Here is a 21,664-nt window from a genome sequence, read left to right as displayed (position 1 = left end):
ATAAAAACATAATTTATAGCTGTAAGTCCATTCAGGACCACAAGTCCCACTAGTTACTAGAATGAAGGGGGCTTCCAATCTCAACTTTGTCACTTAAAAGTTTGTAGCATTACCTTTTACACATTGCAAGCCCATACTATTGCATAGCTTTGGAATACAGACTTGTATCTGAGTTCAAACGACAGAGCTGGGATCAAACCATGGTAAGTTCAAAGCATTGCAGGAGCCATCAACTGGTGAAAGAACGTTCAGCAAGCTACAGGAAATGGTTGCCCTGTTAAAGAGTTACTGCACTTGGCATCTATTAGCTGATATCCTATCCAAATATGTACTTTTACGGCTCAAGCACTCCTGAAAGTGTGCACTGTTATCTCTTGCTTCAGACATAAGTAGACATACCATGAAAATAAAAGAAAACACGACTTTCTTAAATGATGCTACATTTCCTTCTCTATTGGTGGCTATCCCTCATCCCTTCTCATAAGAAAAATGTAATAATATTGATGAAATAAAACTTTGAGTTAATTATTTCTTTGTGAAAAACAGAGTATTTATATTTTTGTTGTCTACCAGGTGGAATTTCAGAAAATGACATCAAAACATTTGTGACAGCTACTACAGTGTCTTTTAATTGGAGTATGATGATCAAAGAATTTTCAGCTTCTGTTTTCCTAAATGGTACTTCTCAGGTTATGAAAAGTCCCAATGGATTCTTTGTGTGGAGAAATTTGACACCTGCCACCATTTATACATTTAAGTTTATATTTGAACAATTAAATCCTGAATTTGTAAATGTGTCTCAATCACTGGATATTCAAGCTGAAACAGGTATATATTAGAGTTTCTTCTAGTCACAGTGAATGCAAGTTAGTACTGCATATTTTCTAGAAGATTAAGAGTTAATTGTAAAATCCTGTATTCCTCTTTACGTATTTCAGTAGATATGGATGTTATTTCTAGAAAGAGGAAATAAATTGAATGATAATGACATAGGAAGGTTATTTCTAATTAATACTTAGTATTTTCGGAGCAAGAATTTAAATTTGCATGTATAAATATTTTAACTATATTTTTGCAGTTTAATATAGTGTGAAGTCAATGTTGAAGTTAAGCCTTGTAATTATTGGAGTGTATGGGTTGAATTTGCTATGTAGTTTCAATGAAAAGGCGAAGAAAATCCTGAATTTGGTAAGGATTTGGAGCACTTCCTGAAGCATTCAAAATGATGGGATTTTTATTGTTGATTGGCAATCTTAGCTGTGCTGTTTTGTTAGAAGTGTTGTGGGGGAGACAAGATTTTGAAGATATTATGGCTTGGTTGTGTATAAATGTGCTACTCTCATAATGCAACTTAGAATCTTTAAAATTAAGTACACAAAAGAAAGAATTATATACAATCAAATTCAAGGAAACAATTATTTTCTCAGGAAGATATTAAAAGAAAATTATTTGTTAAATTAATTTTATAATTAAAATAATTGAATCATCAGAAACTAAACTTAAAAAATTATTTTTTTCTAGAGTATGACAGTGACTAATGGATCTCTTTTTTTTTTTTTTTCTTCATTGGGTTGCAGTTGTAGCTTTTAATTCAGTCAGTCAGACTTTTTTTAAAACACTCAGGACTTTGAAGGATTTTTGGTTTATAATCACTGAATGTTTTGGGGGTTGAAATAATGACTTGTTTAAATGCTGTTGTCCTCAGAATGTCTGTGTAATTATAATAAATCAGCACCACTGCCATGAGTAATACAGGATATCTTTAAAATCCTGTCCTTGTTCACCTGTTATAGGCTCCTGTTCCCCAGGGTGGGTGGCGTTCCAGAGCAGCTGCTACCGAATGGGCGAGGAGAGCAAGCCATGGAAGGTGGCACAACGAACCTGTCAAACCTCTTCACCAGGGGCACATCTTCTTGACATAGGGAGTGAAGAAGAGCATGGGTTTGTGTTGTCATATCTCCAGAAAATTAGTCGAATCATCATGTTATGGACAGGTCTTAATGACCTAAAGGTCAGTATATTTTAGCATCTTTGTTATTACAGATATGGAAGCAGGAGAATTTTTAAATAGAGGAGCAAATCCTTTGGATAAACAGTACCTTATTTTTTCCTATAGTTATTAGTAATTAGGCAAAAAAAATCATTGTTTCTTTCTATTTAGAAATACTGAAAATATTTAAAAGGTCTGGGGGGGGGAAAAACCCATTGTGTATACTTAACCTGTAATTTTGTGTGTGTGTGTGTGTGTGTGTGTGTGTGTTATTTCTGGAGGATACTATTTTGCCAGTAGGTGGTGCAGTATAACCAGATTTTAAATTTCAGTCTACACACTTGTTGCTATGGCTTCCAAAATCTGGGGCTGGCTTTTGATGCAGGTCTGAAATGCTGAGAGTTGAGCTTAGTGAGGTCTGTCCAGTACAGATGGAGCAAGGTGTTTCTTGTAAAATATTTCCTGTTTCTTGTATTTGGGATATGAAAACATTTCTTCATCTGAGTGTGAATCAAGCCATAGTTTTTTTTAGCTAAATATTTTTGTTTTCAGACTCAATTTATGAGTATTTTCGACTGAGTAATTTTTTAAGTGAATAGTCTTTTTAGAAAATTATCCATACAAGATTATTAAGTTATTTGATTAATAATGGTTTTTAAAGTTTTGTTTGTAATAATGAAACATACTCATATGGTTTATATTATATTATAATATAAGCCATATATATAAGCTATGTTATACTATTAACTTGTAATCTTTTGTAATAGAAGGGATGGAATTTTAGATTGGAGCCTTTATTAAAACTATACCTATATAATTGACTTGTATAAATGAAGTACATACATTTTTTGATATTTAGGAATACACTTGCAATGTGGGAAACCTTACTAATTTATAAATATAATCCAAAATTATCTGGGGTTTTATTTAATTTTTTTTCTTTTTTAATCTAGGACGAAGGTCAGCTCTTGTGGACAGATGGATCTCCTTATCTTTTAAAAGACAGTATCTCATCTCTGTCGATGATACCAGAAAATCAAACTGACTGCTATGCCCTTCAGAGAGATCCCACTGGCCCAGACTATTTCTTCACAGGATTTTTCTGCTATGTACAGTTACCATATATTTGTGAATATGAATGTAAGTATATTTTTTTAATCTTTTGCATTTTTTCTTTAAAACCCTGCCCTGATTACACTTATATTTAAAGATACAAATATAAAAATTAAAGGGTTTTAATGATTTTCAATTTTTTTTGTTTGTTTTATTTTTGCTGTTCTTTTTCAGTACCTCGGGTACCAGAAAACTTCATGTTTGATGTCCGTGATGTCAAGACAACTGAAGCTGTATTTGTGTGGAGCAGCATGGACATGTGGCTTAAGTCAGGCTTTGCACTTACACTTAAGTACTATTTTGATCGGTGGAAACCATACATTCTGAACTTGCCTGTGAATACAACTCAAACAAAAATTGGGCAGCTGTCTCCAGGCCTTCACTACAGTTTCTTATTAGCAGCAAGGAACCCAGAAGGAGCACAGACTAGCTTAAGTCCAATTCTGAAGGTAGAAACAAGTAAGTTACAAAAATAAATAGCAGTAATAACCAGATAAACATATATATTTTGTATTTTCCCTTTAATTGCACTGTTTCCTGTATTCTCTGTTTATCAGTATTCACTAATACACCGTGAAGGTGGCTTTGTTGGATTTGCTCTAATAGTATTTAGCCTGTATGTAAGTGTGCATTGTTAGGTTTCCAGGCTCTATTTAAAACAAAAAAACAAACAAACAAACAGACACAACAAAACACCCCACAGTTATTGAAAGGCAAGAGAAACTGTTCTTAATCTTCAACAGGGCCTTTGCACTCCCAGAAGTTAGAGGCTACATATGTTTCATCTGCAGAAATACATTTAAAATGGAACCCTCCACAGCATTCATCCAGTGTTTCTTTTCATTACTACCTGGTCAACATATTGGATACTGAAACCAACATCTGGGAACAGTTACCAGTTGAAAAAAGCAAGACTTCAGTAGTCCTAGGAAATGTAAAACCTTATCATCAGTATCAGTTATATTTACAGAATGTAGCAGAGAAGGGAACTCTAAGCTGCCACGAGAAGCCTATATTAATCACAACAGGTGATGTATACATTTTCTATTTGTTTTATTTCACTGGAAAGAATTTAAATTGAAAATACAAGACATAAATGTATTTTTAAAGCCATTTCAGATTGCGGTTGACAGGATACTCTTCAGAATCTTCCAAAATTTTGAAAGCACCAACCCATTTATCTGTTTATCTATTTATCTATTTATATATTTATATATTTAATTAATCTATCTATCTATCTATCTATCTATCTATCTATCTATCTATCTATCTATCTATCTATCTATCTATCCCTTTTCCTGCTTGCAGCATATTAGTATGAACTAAAGAAGCAACATTCTGTGTAATAAATTCTGATTTATAGTTTGTATCTCTAATTTTAGTGAAGTTAAAATATTACCACAATTTCTCAATTTTTTTAGGGCAGGCTGTGTCATCTTTTTACTTCATATATATCCAGTAGAATGGATTATACTTGCAAAATGAGTCCTTATTTGCTATGACAAAACAGGATCTGCCTGTAATAAGTAGTTGCCTGCAAATTATTTTAGAAAATAATTAAATTAATCAGTAGGATTAAAATCATGGCATTTTAGAAGAAAAAACAAACCAAGATACATTCTTGGAAACTGACTGTAAAGTGATAGTTTGATGTGTGGTTTTATACTGACATCTTTTTCTTTGATCAAGCTGTCAGTCCACCTACAGCTGTTTATATTCACCCTGAGGATGTAGAAGAAGAGAGTGTAATCCTTCACTGGAAGCTGCCACAGGAGTGTCAGGAATCCTACATTCAAGTGAAACCTAATGCAGACGTTGGCGAAACCAAAAAGTTTTTATTAAGTAATAAAGAGGAATTAAAGCTTGATGACCTAACTCCTGGAATGGCTTATGAAATAGCAGTGGCAAGTGTGAAAAATGGAACTATGAGCGAGCTGAAGACCATTCGATGCACTTTAAGTAAGCCATTATTTATGGTGGAAACGACAGACTATGATACACTCAGTCTCACTATCGTTGTAATCACCTCATTAATTTTGTTGATCAAGTCAATTTGCTAAATAGCCAAGTGTCAAAACTTAAATAGGAAATGTAGAGATCCAATCCTAGTTGTTAACAGCAAAGTTAACAATTTTTGCAGAACAGTGAAGCCTTGGAAAACATACTGCTGCTAGTGACAACTGTGATGGGGACCACAGCTGGAAATCCTGTTCCCGCTGGCAGAAGAAGTTGGGTGGATCTTTGTTTTGCATTGAAATGGGAAAATATCAGAATGGTTGAAATAGATTATTGGTTTTTAAAGATATATTAGTTGTTCTGAGAACCATGAGAAAGAATTGCCCTGCCATTAGTGAGAGGCTGCTAGGAAAGGATTAGAAATAATAATAGCTGAATATAAAAGCTTTGCATTGTTTATTGAAGCATCTTTCCCATTGATAGTGAAGGGTTTATTGAAGGGTCTTAGTTTACCAAAACCTTGAAATGCTTTTGGTGTTGTATATATTTTTTACATATGTGAAAGGAACGGGCAGGATTCACTTATACACATAACATATAAAGGCTGCAGCTGTCAGGTTACAGATTTATGAAATGCTGCATTGTCATTTCTTTCTAAATGATCACAGTATTTTGGAGGGTGACAGTCTTAAGTCTTTTCCAGAATTTTTTATATAGGATTATATTTAATACCTCATTCATGACACAGATGATAAAATTGTAGATGGGATATTTCACAGCTGTCAGAGCCAGCTGTAAGGGAAGAAAACGAAACATGTCAATGTTGTATCCATCAAATGCATCTCATTCTCCTTGGTTATCTCATCTACACCTCTGTATAATTTTCCAGTTACCCTGCTTACCTTCTTGGTGCAGTTCTGGTTGAGAAGGAAATTCCAGTTAAAAGCTCAGGTTGTTTATTGTTTCTGAGCAATAACTTGCTATGGTAGCTGTTAATTTGTGCTTGGCAAGAGCATTTCTCAGGGCAGTTGCTTCAGGCACATTATGTGATTTTCACTTAATTTATTTTCAACTGGCTTAATGTGTGGCAATTTTTTTTCTTCTAGAGCCCAAGCCTGTCCAAATTGTAGTTCCTTATGTGCTCTATAGCAATGCTGTGGTACTATTTGTTCGTGTGCCCGATATCGGAGTATTTGACGGCATATATGTTACAAGTAAAGAAGGACCTAATGCAACATTCATTTTAAAAAGTGATGGTAAAGTAACAATTGAAAACCTTACTGCAGGAAGAGAATATGATTTCTGTGTCTCCACAAAAAGTGGAAAAATGTTGAGCTCCTTTTACCATATAGCTGGTGTAAAAACATGTGAGTATTTTAATATTAATAGTAATATTTATTAATTTATTAATATTTAATAATAATTTTATAAAATTGCACTATATAAAATCCTGATTTTTGAAACTTTTTAACTTTATTTTTATTTCAATGAAATAGGAAAAACACACTATTCAAAAATCTTCTTGATATATTTATGTAAGCAACTTGCAGTTGTACTAACACTAGCTGGTTTTTAAACAAGACTATAAGAATCTCTTTTAATTTCTAAACTTGCTAAATTGTGTTTTTTATATTGTGTATAAAATGTTTAGCAAGAATTTCAGGAATTTAGGCTGTATTAAATTATTGTCGTTGTGGGAGACAAGACACATTATCACCATTTATTTTAAACGAGTAGATGAGTATCAATGGAGTTACTTCTGTGCCTTGAAATTAATAAGTTTATTCTTCCTGGTGCATCTTTAAGCAAATAATAAAAGTGTTAAGGTTCTCCAAGGTAATAAATTAATTCACAAAGAAAAGACTTGTAGTGGATGGGATACCTTCATTCAAGGCCTTTAAAAGCAGAATTTTAATAGAAACTTAAAAACTATTTTAAAAATACCTGCTGAAATTTTGTGTCTTTATTTTCCTATTTTTTATAGTATTTATACTTCCATAAGTTTTTCTTTTCCCATTTTATCATTTTCCTTTGAAATCTTTTCTGCTCTTTTTTTTCAGAATACAAATATCATAAAAAGAAAAGATAGGATCTAAAGATGTAAGGAAGAAAGAAGAGGTGAATTAGAGCAAGACAGAAAAAATTGTCCCCAAATAAAGCAAGCCTTGAAAGCTAATATTTCTTAAAAAATAGTTTTAATAAAACTATTATTAGGGTGTAATCAATCTTCTGCTAGCATCTCCTAAATTTAGTGGGGAACTCCCTTACAAAACCTAGTCTTATTCTGACTCTCCTGGGACCTCAAATATTTGGAAGAAATAAAAATCCTGATGCCTCACATGTGTAGTTTGTCAAATTCCAGTATATTCCAGACAGAAATGGCTGTGATGGGGATGAAAGAGATGTAGAGAAGAGCAGAAATTCTCCTGTGATATGATCTGAATTGTACCTAACAAGACTATACTAGTAAGGGATAAAGTGTATTTGTCTAGCCTTATCTACCCAGTTTTTCTGAGCCTTTTGACAAAATTTAGGTGCATTCTGACCACTGTGGTGGTGCTGTTGGGGGGATTAACTTCATCCTTGAGAACTTTCCCACCTAAGGCTGTCAGCTCTGTCCTCAGGGAAAAATGTAATTTCAACCTCATGTAATTTTAAGACAGAAACACAAGCAATTTTTCTTAAATAATGGCATTACTTTATCTTTCTTCTCTCTTTCTTTTTTCCCCCTCTCTATTTTGGAATTGTTATGTGTCTGCACACCTGAGATTGGATTTTGCCCTCTGGTAGTCTGTTACTGATTATCTTCAATTTTATGTCTCCCCAGGAGATATGAAAAGTGTTAGTTTGACCAATGCCTGGGATTGATCAGAGAAGTGTTTTATGCTCACCTGTAGGTCTGGCAGCTCCCCTGAAGGTACGAGAGGGCGACGTCACTGACACTTCCATACAGCTCTCTTGGGACCGCGCTGATGGAGATTTTGAGCAGTACGAGGTTACCTGTACTAACTGCGAAAGTGCTTTCAAGGTATGCTGTGTAGAGCACCACCTCAGAATATGCACTGCAGCTATTTTTCAGTCTCCTCCTAAGTAGTCAGAGGCTGAATGAGAAGCTTTATTTCCCATTAAAATAGTAGGATGAGAGGTTTATAAACGATAAATGAATTTTGTAAGCAGTTCTGTGAAAGCTGTATTTGGGTTTCCTAGGTCCAGAAGGTCAAGCAAGAAACAGCAACGTTTTCCAACCTTAGTCCTGGTAAGCTGTACAGTTTTTCAATTAGAACAGAGAAGGAAGGTTTCAGAGACAGTATTTTTGTGACAAAAGAAATAGAGACAGGTAAGACCACAATGTTGTCAAATTCAATTGTTTTACTCCATCCATATCTCCTGCTTTCTTCTTAAATTTTATTTTTGTCTCAAACAAGGAAGAGTAATTCAACCATATTTGTAATTTTCTCCTTAGTCTCTTTCATTGTTATTTTTCTTATTCTTTGACTGCCAGGGACCATTAAGAATTTCAATATAGCTCCATTACTGTGCCCGTGTATTTACTGTGCAATGCGATACCAATGTTAACTTCATGCTGATTCAAGCAGCTCTACAGTCCAGTAACTGATACTTGCATAGTGTCTGGCTACCAATATCAGAGAAAACATTTTTTTTTCTTATATTTCTCTTTAATGCTTTAATTTTTCCTCTTCATTTATGACTTTGAACACACTTGAATTGCCAGAACTAAATTAGTTTTATCATGTTTACTCATTGGCCTCCCCTTACATCACAAGTAAATTTGGGCTTTACTACATTTAGCTTTACTTTAGGTTAGGACATTTGACTCTCAGTAGTGTAGTACTCCTCTATTCTAGTATTTCTAGCTGGTTGACACGGCCTCTCAGGCTATTAGATCTGTCATAGTTTCCTCTAAAAGGTCACTAATGTGAAAAAATTAAGGATAGTAGATGTGATTGAAAACGTTCAGCATACGTGATCAAAGATATATAATGTTTTGCATTTAAGGAACCACTGAGTTAAAACTGATAAAGGAACAATGTGAAATCATTTGTGAGAGATCAAGTCATGGAGAGGCAATTATGGAGCAAGTAAATAACGATTCTCTGACATTTTATTTTCCAGAACTAAGGACTTGAAATTAGAAAACAGAAAGTAGAAAAGAAGCAAATGGTTGTTTACTAAATTTGTAGATAAATTGCAGAGCTTCTTGCCACAAGGTGTTTTGTTTGATGATTGCGATCATAAGTTCATGTGGAGACCAAAGACATTAATAAAAGAAAAATCTGCTGAGATTTACTACATAGAAAATAGAAATCACCTTTGGTTCATGGAATCCTTGGGCTGCAAACTGCAGTCTGGGGGACTACTGAAAGAAATTATCACTATGCAATTCTTGCTTTTTCTGCAGACATGTCTTTTTGGGCACTGTTGAATAAAAGATATTGTGCTAGTCGGAACTTAGGTGTCTGCACAGTATGTAACCTCTTATACTGACGTTTCCTTTCTTGAGAAATTATCCATTTTTGAGGAAGTCCACTTCAGTGGTGTCAGAACTGCACTAAGCAGCGTTACAGAACAGCAAACAGCTTGACTCTGGATCTCCTGGACAACAAAAGTCACTCTACATGTTTCTGCAGTGGTATCAGTCTGTATGTCTATGAGATAAGGAAGAACATGACATCATTTGTGTGGAGTTCTTATTGCATTCTGATGATGAGAGTCCTGTCATAAAGAAATATGTTTAAAACGTATTTTTGAATCAATGCATTTTGTTTTATTGTCACACAGTACCAAGTGCAGTCAAATATCTGAATGGTAGCAGAGACTCTGAATCAATAACTGTTACCTGGCCACCAGCACGAAGTATGTTTGATGGATATGTTCTTTCAATAAACAGTAAGGTCTTCAGTGAGAAGAAAATGTTACCTTCTGGTGTGAGGTATGATGATTACATTAGAAGAATAACACACATGAACTCAAAGCAGCTGTTTCCCTGGATATTTAAAATAAATAGCCTGTGCTGTTACTTATATGCTATATGTATTTGATGGTTTAGTTGATATACATTACTATGCCCATGTATTTCAGGTGCATTTTTATATCAAAATGCAATTCTCCTATGATGTGTTTATGCAAAGAAAACAAAACACCACACTGGGGTGAGCACCAGTAGAACCTGTGTGCCACTCTGGATATTCACATCAATAGTTTAAAACTTTCTAGTACTGGAACTTGCTGTGAATCACAGTATAATGCACCCTATTTAAGATTTTATAGAACTAAAATATTTTTTGACTCACAAGATATAAACATGTATACACACATCATGAATAATATCCATAAAACTATATAGAATTATCATATGAGCATATATACTTTTTTAGAATGGCAAAGTACATCATCTCTTCTTTTAATCTTTGTAGAATGCACAAATTTGAGCATCTTCTGCCAGGCACTGATTTCTTAATCAATATTGTGACAACAAATGGATTAAAAAGAAGTCGCCCTACTGTCCTCAAGATTAGCACCTGTAGGTTCAGTTTATTAATGACTTTTTGTGGTTTTAGATAATTAAGGTGTTCTCTAAGAAAAGTTATTCCTTAAATCAATGAATCTTAACAATGACTGAATGGATGCTTTTAAGTTTTTCTTTTCAATCTAAACATCTTTGAAAGTTACTAAGTACATAAAAGCTTTTAAAATGCAAAGTTTCCTCTGCATTGGGTGGATTTTTGCTGGAATCAGCAGTAGTGTTAGGATGATAAAAATTTCCCATAAAATTGTCAAAGGTTGAGTTTATTTCTGATTTTGTTTCTAATATTAGAAGTGATATTCATTTATTTGAAATTCTTTTTAAGTACAAAATGAAATCTCTTTCTAGTTGGAACTATGTAATCAATTAAAGCTATGTGTTCTGTAGATGTCAATTTCCTTAAAATAAATATAGATTATTGAAATCTAAATTTTACATCCTCAGATCCTGATCCACCATCAGATTTACAAGTGTTTGGACAAGAGGAGAATACAGTCTATTTTTCTTGGAAACTACCGAGAGGAGGATTTGATATGTTTCAGGTGAGATGAGAATGGGAAGAAACCAATACAAATTTATTTTGTAATTTCTCAATTAAATTATCATTCTGTACAGGCTGCAAACCCAGTAATAAGTATTTATTTTTATAGCCCATGTAAGTATTGGAAAGAAATACTGCAATTGGAAAAGATCAGCTAAATATGTACTTCCTATTACATAAGAATTTAAAAAAAATTAAAAATTATACTTTTAATGGTTCTCAAAAATTGATTTTTCAACTAGCATGAAATAGAAAAGATCACAGGTCAAGGGCTGAATGTAACTACAATGTAATATTTATTTTCTTAGCTTTTCAAATTTGTAATGCAAATTAATTTAATGGAAGTAAAAAATAAGAAATACCTTCCTTACAGAAGAATGTAAATTTTTGTTTAGAAAGCTACAGTATAATTGTAGGGTTTGTTTTTTTAAACATAGCAATTTATTAGACAAAACTGCAAACCTTGGATACCTACCCTATTCTTCTGTCCATGGGCAGTAGGTAGTTTAAGGATTTCCTGAGTGAACTAGGATATACATAAAGAAAAACAGGGGCTATTCCTGTAGTTTTTTTTTTGTTGTTGTTGTTATTTATAATTCAAAATTTTGTTATACCCTGGTTAAAAATTACACTTCTTTATTTTATTGTTATTCTTTAGGTTCTTGATGTATTAGAAATAGCTAGTACTTCCCTGTGTACCATACTCATACCTTTCGTGATTTTATAAACTTCAATTTTTTTCAATTTCTCATCATTTGTTATTTCAGTTCTCTGTCAAAAATGTTCCACAACAGCATTTAAATAGCATGACTCATGTTTTACTATGACATGCAACCAGTCTCTCTTTTGTATCCTGGCTTTTCCAGTCTGTCTTTTATTATCTTTAGCATTTTGTAGCCACTGTATCAACACGTGGTCAATAAAACTGAGCACACTGCTGTTTTAACACGTCACTTGAATCAATAAGGATTTCTAGGTATGATCTTTCACAATTAACTTACCTGAATGGGATATTCTTTGGTGCATAGCACTACCATGAGACAAAGTACTTTGTTTTAATGATCTATATGTTTTTCACCCCAAAATTACAAAGCACAATTCCTTTCCTTCTGCTCTCCCATGGCTTCAATTATATCCTTACTTAAACCTGAAATCTGAGTATCCTTAGGATAGCTCCTTGACATTTCTTCTCTCTTCATTAGTGTAAAGCTGCCTTGATCTCAGTGGATAAGAACAGTCAGTTAACCTCTCACACTATTTGCTGGTGCAGCCTGAAGCATATTTGTAAATTTTAAAATTAAATTTAATTATCTTGCTCATGTTTTGAACAAGTTCAGATACACTTTTGAATATGATAATGCTATTTTTGCCACCCCGTGGAAAATAACTGTCATCTGTAATATTGATCTTTATGTCACAGTATTATTGTTCAGCATCTCATAGAACAAGCAGCCACATTAGACAATGCTTTGTCTGTATAAATGAGCTTATTCTTAAATCTTTAATGAGAAAGGCTTTCGTAGACTGGTTGCTTAGTAAGGTGCACCTGCAGAAAGGGGATCATTTTACTAATCATTTAAAATTAATCATCTCTGCTCACCAACTTTCTATGCAATATAGTTTGTAAAGCCAAGAGTGCACAAAAGGTACTTTCCTAACTTCTTTATACTAGATGTAAATCTTTAATCTATAGCTTTGCTTCTAGCATCTTGCAGTGCTGTAATTCTAATAAGGTGGTGACAGTTTCCAAGATTTTGTTGGCATAAACAGGCACTGTGCTGGTAAAATAGACAGAGAGGAGATGGATCATTCCTCCTCAGATGAATAGCAGCTAACCCCAGCACTTTCAGGTCACTGCCATGTGTACAGCATCCCCCTTCTGCTGGAGGAAATGACTAGTGACAGGACAGGACTCACTATGTAGGCAGCTGCAGCCCTACTTGGTCTCAGTGTTAAGAGCCATGCCTGAGAAATGTGTTGTTTGTTGGAGATGCTTGTCCAGTGCCCTCCTCTGCAGGGCAGGCACGGTGTGCACCTTGCCTCTCACCAGTGCAGATGGGAACCAGTCTGCAGGGACACTTTTCTGTGGCCACAGAAAGAGCTGGTGCAGGATGGCTCTTATTTTGACACCTTAGAATTGTCTGGAAGGTCAGAAGGAATCCTCACAGTCTCTGGGAATTAAGTCCCCAGATTTTGATGTCTTGATATCTCCAGCCCTTTTACTCTCTGCAGTGGCTCTAAACAGATGAATTTTCAAGGTATAGCAGAGAGCTGAGTTGAGTGACTGATTCCTTGGGAGTCTTTTCACAATCTCAGCTCTGAATAGTGCACCAGTGGATTTTCTGATTGAATGGTTTTAGGTATTTGGGTTTTTTCCTTTGTTTTGCTATGTTCTGCTTTTTTGTTTTGAGATTTTTTGCCAGAAAGGTACAGAGTTACTTAGTTGTACAGTTCATCAGTATAGCTGTGAGACTGAACCATCAAAGGACACTTTATTGTCCTTCCTGCAAAACCAAAAACCTCTAAGCCTCAACTTTACTTTGCCTCCTCCATCTACTTTTAAATATTAAAGACATTGCTTTCACCACTGGGCTATTAAGGAATGCTGGAGTTCCACACTGGCGGAACATAATAAAAAGCTCCTTGATTCTTTTTTTATTTAAAATGTGGAAAGCATTCTAAATATTTTTATACTAACAGGTAGTTGCAATCTGAACATTCCTTTTATAAACTTAAATAACCTAATATAAGGAATTCTTTTGTTTTGATAGCTTTCATATTGTCAGATGAATAATGAAAAGCTGCTTACGAGAACTATTTATGACAGCAGAGCTGTAGTGAAAAATCTCACTCCTGGGACAGAATACATTTTTCAGTTAAGGACAATTAAAGGCTCGGATTCCTCTGTGGCTGTGGAGAAAGAAGTCATCACAAGTAAGGAAATACCTTATAAATTGTCTTTTTGAAAACCAGTAAATGTTCAGGGACATTTAAATCATTGTTTGTAAGTAACTCAAAAAGGTCACAGAGTTCAAAATGAAACTTCACCTTTGGGAGGAAAGTTGTGCTTCTTCTTGTGACAGTTGTTTAAATAGGAGCCTTGTACATAACTTGCTGGATTGAGGTTGAGGAGTCTAGACATGGCTGAAAATAGCTCTTCGAGAAAAGCTTCCAGCTCTAACAAAGTAAAATCTTACCAGAGTAGCTTTCTATATTTTTCTGATTACCTTGCATTTTGATTACAATTGTTTCTGTAACTCCTAAATTCTTGCAAACCTGTGGCCTCAGGTTGGAGTGTTTCTCCTGTGCAGAACACAGAATGTTTAAGAGAGTAAGAGGAATTGTGCTTCAGAGAGCCTCACAAGGTCCAGAAACCATTTCCAAGTCCTTGCACTCATTTTCTGTCTCTGGGAAAACAAGTATTTTCCAATGCTCCTGTGATGTAACATAATAAAGAGGAAAATTTATTTGTGGTATAAATTTGAAGAAGATTTATATTGAATTCTGGGCTGCCAAAGCAGATAAAGAGCAGCTAACTGTAATCAGAAAATTAATCAACTCCCAAGTTTATTCACATGCATGTCACAGACCTCCTCTCTTCTTTGATGGATATTCTGTGGCGTGTTTGGACTATAACTCCTTAACTTAACTAGTAGTAAAGGAGGGTCTGCACTTAGTCATTCAAAGAATCTCTGAAAAAAACCCAAACAGAACAAGTCCTGCACCCTTGTGAATGAAATGTGCAGCAGAATATTCATTATCATGTTCCCCAAGATGCTTTTTTCCCTCAGGTAAATATTTTCAAGAGAATTTTGGATGGGCCCTGAGTTTACCTAGGTTGTGGAAAGTTTACTCTATAATTTTAATGGTAAACCCTTAGGATTTTTTTCATTCTGAGTAATAGGCATATGTTAATTAGTATTTTTCATAAAGCTTCAAGCAAGATAAACCAATTATGTGGGAGATTCACTATTTAGGAGGAATGGAAACATTTTTCTTTCCCAAGCCACTGTGCTGCACAGATTAATGGAGGCGTTATTAGTGAATTATTTGTGATTTTAAGAATCTTAATATAATAAGAAATACTATTTAAAAAGGAAAAAAGGGATAATCACTGAGACTGTGCTGTTTGTTGTGTCCCTAAGTGAGCAGATGACCAGTTTTCTAAAATTACATGGCATAAAATGTATTTTAGAAAACTTCAGAGTGACTAAAATTTCTGCTTCTGCTTATGAAGTGTTCCATTCTCATCCTGTTGTACCAGTGAGCAATATCACTGTTCTTAGAGAAGACCTGATAAAATTGAAATTTTCTTCCATACATTTTATAATACACACGGGAGGTACATCCCCAGGTTTTATTTACCCTGTGCAACATATTGGCACTCTTTTCGTATATCCATATAAAGAGTTCTAAAATTCCAAAAATCCATATTCCATCCATAAAAATCCATCTTCCATGATGTTTTGAAGTCTCAAGACATTAATTTAAGTAAAAACCTTTTATTTTTAAAAGCTGTTATTTTCTTACGTTTTAAGTACTAGGAATTATTTTTTTCTTTATTAATCTCAATTTTTACCACAGAACCTGCTGGGATATGTGCTCTGACATTAAAAATGGTAAATTCTTCCTCTGCAACTGTAACATGGAATCCAACCAAGACTAACTTCACTTCTTATAAAGCATCTTTATCAAACAACACCTTTATAAAAAAGTTCAGAATTCCAGAAACAGTGACTGACTTCAGTGTTACAGACCTGACTGCTGGGGGCATTTATAATTTCACACTGAGAAGACTGAAAGGAAATATTGAAGGAGCTTCCTCTGTCCTTGAATTTGTAACAGGTCTGTATGGTTTCCAGCTTCCTCTGCCACTGAATGGTAGCTGTCCCTAGCAGTGCATGTTTATCTGTGTACATCTTACTTTGTAGAGTAACACTGAAATTTCAAGAGATCTTCCATGTAATAGTTTGCTGTCATTGTGGGCATGTATTCCTTACAACCCTATTCAACCTGCATGTAATGATACCTGTCAGAAACATAATGTTTTTAGTTGTGTTGCATTACTTTTGACTGTTTTCAGATCTCATCCTGCAAAGAGTTACACACAGGTGAATTTTATCTTTTAATTATTTCAGTAGTTGTGTTTTTTTACAGTGGGTGAAGTTAAACAGGTTAGGTGTTTGTAGAATTAAGGCTTTAGATTGTACTACACTCAGAAATTAATCTGTAAAAAGAGACCTCCATAAACATAAAATCCAGCATTAATGGAAGTTGAGATCCATGCAAATAATAGGGCTGATAAGTGCAGTAGGACTCAGGGCCTATAAGAATATACTAAAAGGAAGAACCTATGCTCTCAGTTAAACTTGCACACTAATATTAATATTTTTTTTTATTCTGTTAGTGTCAAAATAAAAACATGAATTAAAAATCATACCTATGAGACAAATACAGATGGAATGTAAAATCTAAAGTTAATATTTAGATATATTAATATTTCAGATTACTTGATGGCAGAACTGGAGTAATCTGTTTGAAGCAATTCTGCAACTTTGCATAGTCTGTGTAAGGAGTTCATAAAAGATAGATAATCTTAGCAGATTTACAGCAAATAAGAAAGGAATGGAAATCTTTCAGAGTCGAAGCTATACATTATTCAGACTGCACAGTGTGATACTAATGGATAAATTACTAGAAGTCTGAATTTGGAAGAACCATGTTAGAAAGGCAGACAGAGTGCCAGGGTGAATCTGGAATGAGACAAAAAGCATCACTGACTGGACTTGCTCTGAGAGATGAGCATGGGGAAAGCTGATAGCTGAACATGAGTTCCAAAGTAGAAAGAAAACAGATGAACATGGCTAGAGTTTGCACAGGCGAACAAATAATACACTCTTATATGTAGATAACATTTTTATGACCTACTGAAGAATTAAAAATTTTATTTATTACTAGGCTTAGAGTGAATAATACCCGTTTAAAGGTGTGTTTAAAAGCAGAAGAAAATGAGATGTTGTGACATGAGTAGATGGAAATTTGGCTTTAATAAAGAGTAGACTATCCAAATTTTGGAATCTTAACTGACCAGAGTTTATGGAATTACTGGGATTCAAGATTCATGAAATGTATTAAAGAGTTGCCAATCCTGTGGCTAGCTGCAGAAAAAACACCAGCTGTATCTTGAATTTCAACTGTAGCAGTAGTTATGTCAGCAGTAGTGTTAAGTTTAAGATTTAAGCAGAAACCCCAGGACTGTGCAGAGATTTTGTTGTTAACTGGACACTCTGCAGACACTTGAGCTTGCTCTCTGTGAACGGGCATCCCAGCATAGTTGGGAGGCCATCAACCAGATCCCAGAGGTGGTGCAGTAATGTAGGATCCCATGCTGCCATATCCAGACTAATCCTTTCTATAACAAGTAAACTCTTCTTGGATGCTTTTCTATTCAGTTGTAACCACTAATATATTTTAAATGGAGTTATTTAAGTTAACGTCTTTTATTCCACAATTCTCTTCCAGAACCTGCAAAGCCAGAAGGTCTTAAATTCTTCAATGTTTCATCACATTTTTTTTCATTATATTGGAGACTGCCACATGGGCTTGTAGACAGATTTCATGTGGATATTGTTCCTGACCATGCTTCTGTTGTTATCCTAGATCTTGGAGTTAGGGAGTATCAAGTAAGTGCTTTTATTACAGGACTAGCAGGGCCAGCTTTTCCTTATGCGCTGTGCTGATATGGAATTCAAGCTTTCCTCCTTAGCTGTTTAATGCATACATAAATACAAAAGTATTAATGAAAAATTGGTGGGATTGGGGAAAATATCAGAATCCACAGCTTGTTACCTAACAACAGGTAGTGAACTTTTTTTTTAAGGTCTACTAGAAGGAAGCAGACCGTCATCCAAGGATTCATGAATAGTTTAACAAGGGAAGGACAGAGCTATTGAGTAGTACAGACTCATTAATTGTGTACTTGCCAGGGAGATCTCTGCTTAAATCTTTAATGCAGGCAACATTTCACTACTAAGCCATAGAAAAGATATAGGAGCACTTTTTGGTTCTGCTGTCTGGAACATATAATATTAACAGGAATAATGGTTGCTCTGGATGTTTTGCTTTTGTTTTTCATTGGAACTGCAAAGATACAGGTATTTTATATAATTTCTTGCTAAAAAAGCTAATCATTATGTTTACTGAAAAGGATGGGTTAGTTTAAGGGTCAAAAGCTTGTTTTTGGGTTGCTTTTTTGTCCATTCTTTCAAAAAGGAGTTTTATAGTGCTTCATATTTACTTTGATAATGATACAGAAAAATCTCTATAGATACACTGTTAGGGGACTCTGGGATAAAATTAATAGTTAATTTTGTTGTTCTTTAATATTGAATAATGAACACATCTTATGAAGAGTAGGTGGCAGCAAAATATTGTAGCTAACAGATGCAAACAACTATTTTTATAATGAAAAATTTTCTGTGGGTTTTTTGTGCTTTGTTTTGTAGGGTTCTTTTCTGTTTGTTTGTTTTGGGTTTTTGTTGAGCGGAGGGGCTTCATTTTTGTCAGCCTTTGTAAAAGGCTTAAATAAATCTATGTCCTATTTCAGGCTGATTTTTCCAATACTATTCCTGGAACAACATACAGTGTCACAGTTTCTGCAGTTTCTTCCTCAGTCTATAGTTCACCTGCAAGTAGAACAGTGACAACAAATGTGACAAGTGAGTTAAAAATGACTGATGAAATTTTGTTCATTTTTAAGGCTATGCTTTCTTATGTTTATTATGTGCACAGTAATGTCCAAGAAATTATGATCAGTTTTGAACAGTCATTAAAATTTTTCATCTTCTTCAACCATTTAAAAATACTGAATCTGAAGTGTTCTATGAGCACTTAAGAATTTACAAGCTTTTGAAAAATTTGCTGTTGTGTCATGTCATAATATCCAGACTCTGATTTATCTATAGTGGTACATAAAGAAATATTCAAAACTATCTCGAAAAAAAATGTAGCCAAAGCAGATATGCTTTTTAAGAGAGTACACTTTAATTGAGTGCTAGAATATGTCAGATGTCAAATTAACATTAAACTCTGTTTTTAAACAAAGATCTTGGGCAGTACATTTTTTACATTCTTATAAAAGAATGTTTCTGGCTTTCCAAAATTAATCTAATAATTTCTAACAGGACACTAGACAGCAATAAAAGCTTTTTATTCAGAAGTACATCAGTTTTCAGAAGTTTTATGGGATTGTCCTGGCAGATGATTTAATTTTTCTATAGCATCTGTAAATGTGTCTCCACTATCATTAATCTTAATGAAAAATTGTTTTAGATGTGTGTGTTTGTGTGTATGCATATGTAATTTTTTTAAAATTTTTTTTTAGATCCTGGGCCACCCATGTTCCTTGCAGGTGAAAGAGTGGGTTCTGCTGGGATTCTGCTGTCATGGAACACACCGCTCTATCCAAATGGGAGAATTCTCTCATATGTTGTCAAATATAAAGAAGTCTGCCCATGGATGCAAACAGGTTATACACAGGTCACAACCAAGCCAGATAGTTTGGAAGTTCTTCTCACCAGTCTTAACCCTGGAACAACTTATGAAATTATGGTAAAAGCTTTACAAATGCCTCTTAGTATTTTGAATTCTGATTTATTGTAAACTGTGTGAGTTTATAGTAGGCTCCTGTAGAGTTTTCTGAGGGACCATGATATTTACTGTTCCCATATAAAAAAATATATTAGTGAGATAGTTGAGTTTATTTGAGTAGTGTCTTTAAAATCTACTTTAAAATGTTCCAGTCAAACCTACACTGAAATGTACCTTCTTCTACTGATATTCAGATTAAGATATGGCATTATGTGGTAAAACATAAAAAGCAAAGGGTAAAATTTTTGGGAACATCAAAATCCTTCCTTATCTTCATTGAGATTTCATCTTTCAAATGACTGGTGTGCTTTGCATATTACATGTAGATTACTAAATCATCTCATCCAGATCCATAAAAGCATGTCTTCCATACATGGAACTTTTTGCATTGAGATTAGGCACTCCTGATCCATCTCTGAACTCTTCAACAGTAGATGACTTCAGGTAATGTGGACAGAAATTAACTGCTACTCCCTTGGCAGTATTTTCCAAGCAATTCTTTGCCTACTTTACTCTTTCATAAGAACCTTGTAGAGGTTCCTCTTTTCAATACCAAAAATTAAATTATTAGTATATTGTTGATTTGCTTTGTTCCATTCAGTTGCCTTGAAGCTGTACATATGAGGTAGGAGCTTCCATGTCTGTCTTAGTGCTAGTTTTGTTTCTGAGCTCATTCTACAGTACCTGCCTTCAGATGAGGTAATAAAAACAATGTTTAGGTGAGGACATGGCTTAAGATTTATATAGTGTAATTTAAATACTGTCAGAATTTCCTGAGTGCATGTCAACCCCCTAGAGATCTCCTGGGCTATTTCCTGAGCTATTGCAATTACCAGAGAATTCATCAATGCCCAAGGATGTTTCAATCATTGTCCCTGTGAAGCATAAGTAGGTAGGATTGGTAGCCATGAGGTGGATGTACATGTGTTTGTGTGGTTTGGGAAGGAGCTAACCAGTGACACAGGCTCTTTGTGACATACTAGATTAAATCTTCAATGCTACCTTGTATTACTTTACTATTTGTAAAGTTGTAGCCTTTTTCTTTTGTTTAATCTCTGCAGTTTTGAAAAACACACTGTTTAGTGCCAATAAATGATTAGAACAAGTTTACCTTTCTGGTCTGAGGCCTTCTGTTTTCTTTTGCCCTTTGTTACCCTCTGTGTGCTGTCACTTCTACAGATATCCACACTTAGTTTTGCACACCTACCCCTTCTCACCCTGCCTTCCCCACAGTCTGCACTGTCAGCTCCCTAAACCCCACGACCACATCTTTGTTGTCTGACATTGCCAGCTATAGCCTTGCTGGAGAGCTTTTCACTTTGCTTCTTCCTTCCCACACCTCTCCCCATCACTGTTGGAATTTTACTCATGTTTACCTTTTGTTCCTTTTACTTCTTTTTGAAATAAGAAGTTAGACTTCCCTCCTCTTGTTTGTAAGTACTGGATGCCATGGCCCATCACTGAGTTGAATTGTCACCAAATCCTACATTGCAAAGCAAATGGCATTGTTGCTTTGTTTATCTCCATAAATTCTACCAAGGACTCAATATATTGCTCTTCTGTGGGAAGACTTGTCCATGATTTTGAGCACTGAAGTATCTCTGTCATAAAGTGCATCTACAGTGCACTGACCTATTGCCCTTCTGCAAAAAGATATGCTTTCCTTGGGTTTCTGCTTTGAGGAAGGTTCACCTGCTCTTGCTAGCCTAGAGGAGACAGAGAAATTAAAGGGAACTTATCTTCCTTTTTACCCTTTTAAGTTATAGTAAGTAAAGTAGGAATGCAGAATCTGCTTTAAGCATATTGTGGTAAGAAAAAGGAGTGTTACTGATGTTATTTTTGCTGCTGATTTTTGCATAAAGTAGGGACT

The 21,664-nt window shown here is 34.6% G+C and overlaps 1 protein-coding gene across 1 annotated transcript in view; it reads left to right on the top strand.

Annotated features, from left to right (window-relative positions):
- Positions 1 to 21,664, top strand: part of LOC131573888 (phosphatidylinositol phosphatase PTPRQ-like) — a 121,870-nt gene that overhangs the window by 3,729 nt on the left and 96,477 nt on the right. Inside the window, exons 4-20 of the mRNA XM_058828235.1 lie at positions 574 to 828; positions 1,794 to 2,011; positions 2,944 to 3,130; positions 3,278 to 3,562; positions 3,847 to 4,131; positions 4,793 to 5,062; positions 6,166 to 6,426; positions 7,957 to 8,087; positions 8,267 to 8,396; positions 9,860 to 10,010; positions 10,495 to 10,601; positions 11,049 to 11,146; positions 13,917 to 14,079; positions 15,730 to 15,990; positions 17,668 to 17,828; positions 18,752 to 18,863; positions 19,529 to 19,755. Coding sequence (XP_058684218.1) covers positions 574 to 828; positions 1,794 to 2,011; positions 2,944 to 3,130; positions 3,278 to 3,562; positions 3,847 to 4,131; positions 4,793 to 5,062; positions 6,166 to 6,426; positions 7,957 to 8,087; positions 8,267 to 8,396; positions 9,860 to 10,010; positions 10,495 to 10,601; positions 11,049 to 11,146; positions 13,917 to 14,079; positions 15,730 to 15,990; positions 17,668 to 17,828; positions 18,752 to 18,863; positions 19,529 to 19,755 — 3,302 coding nt within the window. The remainder of the gene's footprint in view (positions 1 to 573; positions 829 to 1,793; positions 2,012 to 2,943; positions 3,131 to 3,277; positions 3,563 to 3,846; positions 4,132 to 4,792; positions 5,063 to 6,165; positions 6,427 to 7,956; positions 8,088 to 8,266; positions 8,397 to 9,859; positions 10,011 to 10,494; positions 10,602 to 11,048; positions 11,147 to 13,916; positions 14,080 to 15,729; positions 15,991 to 17,667; positions 17,829 to 18,751; positions 18,864 to 19,528; positions 19,756 to 21,664) is intronic.

This window comes from Poecile atricapillus, chromosome Z, assembly GCF_030490865.1.
Source record: "Poecile atricapillus isolate bPoeAtr1 chromosome Z, bPoeAtr1.hap1, whole genome shotgun sequence".
NCBI classification, from domain to species: Eukaryota; Metazoa; Chordata; class Aves; order Passeriformes; family Paridae; genus Poecile; species Poecile atricapillus.
This window is presented reverse-complemented; position numbering and strand designations above follow the sequence as displayed.